This window comes from Carlito syrichta, unplaced genomic scaffold, assembly GCF_000164805.1.
Source record: "Carlito syrichta isolate Samal-C Ts95f unplaced genomic scaffold, Tarsius_syrichta-2.0.1 Scaffold143125, whole genome shotgun sequence".
NCBI classification, from domain to species: Eukaryota; Metazoa; Chordata; class Mammalia; order Primates; family Tarsiidae; genus Carlito; species Carlito syrichta.
Window position 1 is genome coordinate 13,638 of NW_007087221.1, and position 9,255 is coordinate 22,892.

The following is a 9,255-nucleotide window of genomic DNA, read 5'->3' on the forward strand; positions in this document are numbered from 1 at the left end:
ATCGACACTGTCACAGGTCTGTGCTCAATCCTAACTCTGCCAGACCGAATCCAGTCGAGTCACTCTCCAGTCCTGGCTTTAGTTTCCTCATCTGTAATGTGGGGTAATGGGACCACTCAGGATTGCTACAAGGGTAAGCAGAAGCAATGCTGAGCTCCTGATGTCCTGATGCTGATGGGGGAGTGACCAGGCAGATGCCTGGCCGGTCCTCCCCTCACTGCCACCCAGAGCAGCAAATCACCAGCACGCCACTCTGTGTCCAAATGTTGCTTTATCTTTCGCATGAAAGATCTTCACAGTATCAAAAGTAAAGAATTGGAAAACGAAAACAAAAACAAACAAAACAAAACCAAAAAACCAAACACAAAGAGCAGTGTTGGGCCAGCAGTACCATCAGCCTCGGCCCACGGGCCAGCCCTGTCTGCGGGCTCTGAGTGTGGAGGCTGCGTAGCACCAGGAAGCGGCTCTGCTGAGGTCAGGGGCCCAGCACGGTGCAGCATCCGTTCAGCTTTTGGTTGGTCCGGGACGGCAGGGAGTAGGGAGGGTCCTGGGCAGGTGGGCACACGGAAGGAGGAGCTGTGGGCCTTCAGCTGGCAGTCGGGGCCTCAGCCCTGAAGAAACTCAACCGGGGCAGAACCTGGGGAAGAACAAGCAAGGAGGCTCACAGGGAGCAACGACCTGTGCCCCAGCCTCCCCTGCCAGTCTGGGTCCCCATGGAAGCAGGAATAACTGGCTGCTCTTTTAGCTCCCTGGGAGGAAAACAACAAACAGACTCCCTGGAGCACCTCTGGCAGAGGATGAAGGCTGAGACCCTGGGGCACAAAGCCCCAGTTCTCCAGCACATGGGACAGTGCTCGAGGAGGTCCCAGCCTCTGACACTTGCTATCCACCGGCAGGTGCATAGCCTGGAAGCAGGTGGGGTGGCCAACGGGGAGCACTCATGGGGCTGGGGATCCATCTGAGAAGGGAGATGAGCCAAAGGGCAGGACTGGAGGAGTGGGAGAACGCAGCTGCGTCCGGTTTCCCAGGTGACCATGGCACTGGGCTGTGGAAAGCAACTGGGCCCCTTTCACTCAGCAGAGACAACAGATAAAGTGCCTGAGGTCCCTGCCACTCCCGGTTCCTGTGGAGGCAGAGAAGAGCAGCAGGAGGGCGGCCCTGGACGATGCTCCGGGCCGAGGTGCCCCTCAGAGCAGAGGGTGCAGGCGAGTATGAAGCAGACAGTCCTGACTGTGGGCCAGCACCAAGGAGCCAGCCACACGGAGCCTGGCCCTGAAGGCTGCCCTGGCAACAGCTGCCTCAGGCCCGAGAGGGGCTGCTACGGCACTAGAAAGAGGAGGAAGACAAGTGATGACACCATGGGCGGGGAGGGTAGTTCATGAGCTCAGCCCACCTGCCCCAGCCTTCCATGCCTCGAGGGCAGCGGGTGTGCTGCCAGCCAGAAAAGGTCTGGCCCCAGGGACTGGCTCAGTTGCAGATGGGAAACCGCACAGTCCCTCGGCCCAGGCCAGCACCAGGCCTCCTGCGAGCTGCCCTTCTCTTCCACACTAGTGCTGCTGGCCATGCCTTCCCCCACCTTCTTTTCCAGTCCAGATTGCTGTCCCACACCCTGTCATTCAGACCAAAAGGGCTGTGCAGGTGACTGGGGGGGTGGCTGTCTGGCAGCCAGAAGGCAGCTTGGCTACCAGTTTCTTCGTGGAACTCATCTGCTTGGGAGAGCCTCACTAACTCTTCATGCCCAGATGGCCTCCAAGGCCTCACGGGCCGGCCCCTCCTCACACTGCTTCAGCTGGGAAGCCAGGTCAGGCCCGGCAAGTGGGATTCAACCCCGAGGCCTGATAAAGGCAGTGGAGGGGCAGCCATGGGGCCAACAGCTGCCTGAGTACTCTGGAAGGCAGCTGGCGAGAGAGGTAGAGCCCTGATGCTGATGCCGCTGGGGAGAGCATTCCAGGAAGGGGGCACTTTGGGAACATGGGCAGGAGAGCCTGGCCCAGGGAGCAGCGATGAGAGGAAAGAGCCAGGGCTTAAGTGGCTATGGAACACGGGCCCTGGACCTCAGGAAACTGCAGCCAGCTATGCGTCACTCCGAGGTGCAGGCGCCAGGGCTGCCATGCCCAAGCCCAACTCCCAGTCCCCAGAGCACAGAATGGTCTGGTGGGGGGTACAGGTGGCTGAGCACAGGGTGAGGGTGCAGGCGACACCTGGGGTCTCCATACCTCACTGAGCTGTGCTGGGCGTGGTTTTCTTGAGGCTGAAGTTGGTCCAGTTCACAGCAACCTTCTGGCGAGTTTGCTTTGCAGAATCCAAGCAGAACCTGTTGGGGTTGAAGGCACAGGAGGATGCATCAGAGCTTGTCCCTGGAGCCCTCTCCTAGATACCGTGTTCCCATCTCTAAGGAGGCAGGCTGCTTTTCTGGCTCCCAGGTGTTGGGCTTTAGCAGGTACGAGAGAGCTTTGCTCGCTGGAAGGCTTCTGGATGGGGCCCTAAAACCAATGCCCACAAGCCCAGGGGGGCAACACAGGAAGACAGCGAGACCACTTGGGATGCAAGTTCCCTCCCTCATATCAGGTTTCACTCTCTAGCTGTGCCAGGCTGGTTTCCATCCCCTAAGAACAGTCATCCTTCAGTACCCGAAGGGCATAGTTCTAGGACCCCCACAGATCCTAAATTCCTCAGACGCTCAAGTGCCTCATAAAAAATGAGGTAAAAGCTGGGTATGTGGCTCACACCTGCAATTCCAACAATTTGGGAGGCTGAGGCGAGAAGATTGTCAGAGTCCAGGGGTTCATGACCAGACAGGGCAATGTGGCGAGACCTTGTCTCTACAGTAAATCAAAAAATTAGCCAGGCATGGTGGCATATGCCTGTAGTTCCAGCTACTTGGAAGGCTGAGGTGGAAGGATCACCTGAGCCCAACAGATCGAGGCTGCGGTGGCCATGGGCATGTTCCTGCATTCAGCCTGGGCAACAGAGTGAGACTCAACTCAACTCAACAAAAACAACAAAAAAAAGGGGGCAGTATTTGTATATAATCTGTGCACATCTTCCCAAATAGTTAAATCCTATCTAGATTATTTGTAGCAACAAATACAATGTAGATGCCAAATAGTTATACTGTGGGGGTTTTTTGTTTTTTGTTTTGAGTTGGGGTCTTACCATATTGTCCAGGATGCAGTGCAATGGCACAATCATAGCTTACCGCAGTCTTGACCTCCTGGACTCAGGCAACCCTTCCACCTCAGCCTCCCAGGTAGCTGGGACTATAGGTGTGTACCATCATGCCTGGTGAATTTTTTTATTTTCAGTGCAGACGAGGTCTCACCCAGGCTGGTCTCAAGCGAACCTCCTATCTTGACCTCTCAAAGTGCTAGATTATAGACATGAGCCACTGTGCCTGCCTCATTTTTTGTCGAAGTCTCACCCTGTCACCCAGGCTGGAGTGCAGTGGTATGCTCCTGGCCACCACAGCCTCCACCTGCTGGGCTCAGGCAATTCTTCCACCCCAGCCTTCCAAGTAGCTGGAACTACAGGTGTGCACCACCTCTATCTATCTATCTATCTATCTATCTATCTATCTATCTATCTATTTATTGAGTTGGAGTCTCAATCTGTCACCCAGACCGGAGTGCAGTGGCCACTCCCGGCCACTGCAGCCTCGACCTGCTGGGCTTCGGCAATCCTTCCGTCTCAGCCTTCCAAGTAGCCAGAACTACAGGTGCATACTACCACACCCGCCTAATTTTTGATTTATTGTAGAGACGAGGTCTTGCCAAGTTGCCCGGGCTGGTCTTGAACCCGCGGGCTCAGGCAATCAATCCACTCGCCTTGGCGTCCCAAAGTGCTGGGATTACAGGCTGAGCCACCAAGCCCGGCCTATTTTTGTTATTTTCTATTGGTTTTTTTTTCCTGAACATTTTTTGATCCATGGCTGCTTGACCCTGTGGATACAGAACCTGCATATACAGAGGACCAGCCATGTGCTGGTTCTTTCAACCTTCAACCTTTGTGCACTGGCCCCGCTGTCACAAATGTCTTTTCATCTGACCTAGCCAGCTCATTCTTATTGTTCAGGTTTCAGCTCCGTTATCACCTCGCCTGGGAGGGCCCTCCGGCCTGCCCCACCCCTCAGTTGGGTGTAGAGTTCCCCTCCTAGCCACCCCCACATCTCAGTGACATCATCACGAGGCTGCATGCTCAGGGCCCTCTAGCCTGCCTGGTTCACCTCAGTCTCCAGAGCTCAGTCAGACAGAGCAGAAAGAGCAAGTAATAAACAGCGGCCAAAGCTGGAGAAAGCCCTGGTCTCCAGCCTCACGTGCCTCCTCCTCTCAGCCCCTCTACCTTCCTAGCTGTGCCATCCTGCCCAGCAGTTGCCTGGGCTCCAGCAGAAAGGCTGGTAGGAGAGGCTCCCTACGCGGCCAGGGCTGAGGGAGAAGACGTTCTGAAACCTGACGCACACCGCGGGGCTCAAGTGTGGGCGGGCCCTGGAATCCCCGTAAGTGGGGCCAGGCAGCCCACACCTACCTCTTAAAGTACTCCACCTCTCGGTCAGTCTCATCCATCTCCACCCCGTCCATGTCCTTGGGCAGGAACACATCGTCTAGGAAGACACAGCCAGGAGGGCTCAGTGCCCACGGCCAGGCCTCTGGGATCATGCTCTGGGGGCAGCGCTGCCCACGCAAGGACTGCCCTCCACCCCACGGCCTGGCTGGGGTGGGGGTCAGCCGCTCGGTTCCTGGTGCACTCACCCAAGGAGGAGGCCGGCTTCTCCTGCTTGTTGCGGCTCCGGCGGCTGCGGCCCTTGCCCTGGGGCAGGCTCTGTGGCCTTGCTGGGCCTGGGGGCTGCACAGACTCCGGGTCCGGGGGCTGTGCCTTGGCCTCACCGGGCCAGCTTCGCCAGGAGCTGCCCTTCTCCTTCTCAGTTTTGGGGCTGCCAGCCCAACCTGGACCTGGCTGGTTCCCCCAGCTCCCCTCTCCAGCCTCAGCACAGCTGCCCACTTTGGGAGGCTCTGGGACCTTGCCTGGCTGCTTGGGGCCAAGGGTCTGGCTCTTGGCACTAGGAGCCTCTAGGCTGGCCAGGGGCCGGGGAGCTGGGCTCACCTCGCGCTTCTTGGCCTGACTGCCCTGTCTCTTGCCTTTCCGCGGCTTTGCACTGGAGGCCCCTGGCTCAGGCAGCTCCGGCTTGCAACTGGGCACCTCCTTTGAGCTTGGCTCCTCGGAGCTGGGGTTGCCCGGCTTAGGTGTCTTGACCCAGATCACCCGGGACAGGTTGGGCACGGTGTTGAGTCTTCTCACGAGCCCGTTCTCGGGGATGATCCCAGGAGGAGGGCCCCTCACCTCTGTCCACGGTGGACGGGAGCCTCTCGCTTCTGCCCATGGTGCGGCTGGCTCGCCTGGCGCTTGTAATGTGTGGTTCTGGGGGGAACCCAAAGTCAAAGGGGACAGGTCAAGATTGATGTCAGGCCGCTGCTCTGAGGCGCTGCTGAGGTTTGAGGGGGGCAGACTCTGGAGCTCTGGTTCCACAGCCCCCTCTTTAGAGAAGCCATTGCTGTCCATGCTGAGCTCACACACACTGAAGCTGGCACGGATGGAGTCCTTGACAGTGTTCTTGATCTCCTGGAGACGGCTGCTCAGAAAGCTGTTGACCCGATCCAGTTCCCGGTCAGGCCACTCCAAGAGCCCCTCCCTGGCAGGCCTTGGTTCGCGGCTGCCTGAGACACGATGCACCTGCTTCAGAGCTTCTGCTGCCAACTGGGCCTTCTCCTTTTCCTGCCAAGACAAGAGGTCGTTTCAGCAGGGGCCTGTCAGCGGCCAGGCACAATGTGACACCAACACCAGACACAGTTTCAGCCCGGGGCGGCTTTGCCACTCACTTGCCGGAGGCTAAATCCTGGCCTGTTTACCCACCCTGCCAGAGTGAGGAGGAAGTGCAATCAGCAGGGACATGTCCTGGGGCTGGAGGGACAGCCACACCCACAGAGTAGGGTTTTTACAGCTCGCTCGTTCAGAGCCCCAGTCAGTCTCAGAGGGACCATCTGCAGAATGGGGGCAGCGACACTAGAGAAGACTGAAGTGGGGATGCCCGCGAGGAAGACCAAAGCTAGTGTTCTTGCCAATCCTCAGGCGGCAGGGAACAGGCACAATGTGATGGGGCTCCACAAGAAGGCAGGTGCGGGGCTGTGACACTGCTACGGGGACGGGCCTGCTCTGGGTGGTGGAATGCGTGTGCCCCCCTGAAGGTGCATCTGGGCACTGAAGAGGGTGACGTTCCTGTGGAAAGGCCATTCACTGTGCACTTGGCTCAAGTAATGAAGGCCACACCTAACGTGTGCCCAGTGACATAAAGTAGACAGCCACACAGGGCCCTCACAGCAAGATAAAAAGCTGCCCCTTTTCCTGGGAAGCCCGGGAGGTTCAGGGAGGTCAGGCCTCACCATCAGCTTTGACAGACCTGGATCTCGAGAACTGAAATGGGTCTGTGGGCTCCAAGTCACCCCATCTCTCCGCCCAACTTCAGAAACCAGCAGGCCAATAAGACCTTTAGGGGAGATGAGAGATGGTGCCCAAGCCCTGGGGAAGGGGACACGCCAGGTGCGAGGTGACCCCCACCACTTCACGTCATTCCCGTTGATTTGGGAACGGAGGAGGAAAAACAGGAACACAAAACTGTTCAGAGAAAGAGGGCTTGCCACCAGCTCAGAGTCCACTTCAGAGGGCACCCCGGGGCCACACGCGCAGGCACGCATCCCCATCTTCTATGAACACTGGCTCCACAACGGATGAGGGCCAGTTGTTCCTGGGGGACCTTGGACAAGTCACTCTCTCGGAACCTTACCCTCCCAGTTGGCAAATTAGGACATCACAGGGAGACTGTGAGGATGGCTGGGGGCTATAGAGTGTGGCGGTGTCCCTGCGTGCTAAGGCTGGGCCTGCTCCTGCAGAGCTCAGAGGAGCAGCATTTCCAGCAGTGGGTGCAGCTCAGTACTGCAGGGACGGACAAGGACCAGGGCCCTTCCCCTCACTCTCCCCAGCACCACACAGCTTTGCTTTTGTTACACGTTGGGGTCTCAAAGAAGAGTCCAGAAAAAGTCTGGAAACTACTGGCATGGAGGGACTTTGGAAGCAAGAGAAGGAGAAAGCACAGAAACACATTTTCTGCTCTGTCCCACGAGCCTGACCCCACCTTCGGTGTCTCACTTGATGCTCACAGCTGTCCTTGTGGCATCATACCCCTCGATTTACAGTTGAGGAATCTCAGCTCTTGACAGAATGCAGAACTGGCTCAAAGTTACCTAGTAAAGGGCAGAGTTAGGACAGCCCGTCCAAGCCTGATTTCAGAAGCTCTCAGGGTTCCCAATTCTGCCTGGCAGTCATTTGTGACCATCACCTGTGAGCCAGTGGGCCAGGCCCTGGGGGTTCAGCATGCCGGGACAGTCTCTGCCTCACCAACCTTAGTCTGCTGGGACAGACATGCAAACAGCCTGCTTAATTCAGAGTGACAGTGACAAGTGCCACGGGGAAGAAGCACAGGGCTAAAGGTGGGGACCTAAAGGTGGTGTTCCTAACTCAGATGGGCACTGGGGGCTTTGTAGAAGAGGCAGTGTCTACACGGATTACCCTGGAGAAAGTGAGACAAGAGCTTTCTGGACAGAGGGAAGAGCGAGTGTAAAGACTGGGAAGCAGGAAAACAGAGTCTCCAGACTGCCAGGCACTCAGGGTCCAGCTGGAACCCTGGTTGTTTTGGAGGGGTGAGTCTGGGTGGACCATGTAGACAGGAAGGCCAGAGAGGAGAGGCTGAGCAACAAAGGTGGCAGGCTGCGCAGGGCTACATCACAGGAGCCCTGCAGGCCTGGGATTGAGCTTGAGGGCAACAACATCCAGCTGCTGGAGGTTTCTAGAGTGCTGGCAGCAGTGGGGTGAGAAGCAGGCTGGCCTGAACTCCAGGGGAGGTAGCTGCAGAGGACTTTTGGAGATGGGTAGGGAGACAGGACAATACGAGTTGGGAAAACGGCATCGACGGTCACAGCAGCTCCCACGGTGAGCACGCCCGCGCCAGGTTCTCTGCCAGCCTTCCCTGCTTCACTCCGTTCCTTCCTCCCAACAACCCACAACTTAGGTGCTGCTACTCTCATTTTATGGATGAAGACACTGAGGCTTAGAGGTTAGTGATTTGCCCAAGGTCATACAGCAAGCATCACAGAGCTGAGCTTCCCACGGAGGTCCAATCCCCAAGCCCGCAGCTCTCGGGCACTATGAGGCGACGATGTCCAGAGCTCTGGCTCAGGCAGTGGGGTGGACGGTGGTGCCATGAGCAAGACAGACAAAGAAGGAAGAGCAGACCTCTCTGAGAAAGACAGCAAGCTCAGTCTGGGAAGTGCTGGGTGTCAGGTGCCGGTGGCGGGAGATGTCACTGAAGTGCCGGGAGGAAACACTGTCTCGACGTTTCCGGACAGCTCTCTTTCCCAGAGGGAGGGTGAGGTAGAGGAAGAGGAGCTCACATAGGAGACCACAAAATGTCAGAGAGACAGCTGAGATTCTGGGGACCCCACCCTGCCTACCGCCAGCCTTTCCCTGGCCCTGCTTGGCTGAGCATGGAGTAGCCAAATGCAATATTTGGAAAGAACAAACACCACATGTCAAATGTTGTTAGCAGACAAGTAAGATGGCAACATAAGAGTAAAATTCGGACTTGGCAGCCAAGATGTCACTAACTCTGGAGGGCTGTGGGCAGAAAACGTCTACAGTGAGCAGAGGGCCCGTGAAGACAACACAGACGTCTTTTGTCAAGAAATGTGGTGTGGGACCAGGCACAGTGGCTCATACCTATAATCTCAGAACTTTGGGAGACGGAGGCAAGAGTATCCCCTAAGCCAAGGGGTTCGAGACGAGCCTGAGCACTTGGTGAGACTCATCTCGACTGTAAGTCGAAAACTTAGCCAGGCATGGTGCCATGTCTGTAGTCCCAGCTGCTTAGAAGGCTGAAACGGAAGGATCACCTGATCCCAGCAGGTCAAGGCTGCAGCAGCTGAGATAATGCCACGGTACTCCAGCCTGGACAACAGAGTGAGACTCAGATTAAAAATAAAGAAAAAAATAGAGAAAGAAACAGAGAGGGAGGGGGAGGGGGGAGGAGGGGAAGAGGAAAAGAGAAATGTGGCCATGACAAGAAGAAAGACTGGGAGGGAGGAGAGAGGTTACAGGTTCAAGAAAACTTTGCTTTAAAAAAAGGAGAGAGAGAGCCGGGCTCGGTGGCTCAGC

The 9,255-nt window shown here is 56.8% G+C and overlaps 1 protein-coding gene across 1 annotated transcript in view; it reads right to left on the reverse strand.

Annotated features, from left to right (window-relative positions):
- Positions 1-252: 252 nt before the first annotated feature.
- The window catches only part of FAM193B (family with sequence similarity 193 member B), a 36,199-nt gene continuing 27,196 nt past the window's right edge, over positions 253-9,255 (reverse strand). Inside the window, exons 8-11 of the mRNA XM_008050172.2 lie at positions 4,746-5,766; positions 4,522-4,597; positions 2,217-2,314; positions 253-637 (exon numbers count right to left, since the gene is read on the reverse strand). Coding sequence (XP_008048363.1) covers positions 2,218-2,314; positions 4,522-4,597; positions 4,746-5,766 — 1,194 coding nt within the window. The 3' untranslated portion in view covers positions 253-637; position 2,217. The remainder of the gene's footprint in view (positions 638-2,216; positions 2,315-4,521; positions 4,598-4,745; positions 5,767-9,255) is intronic.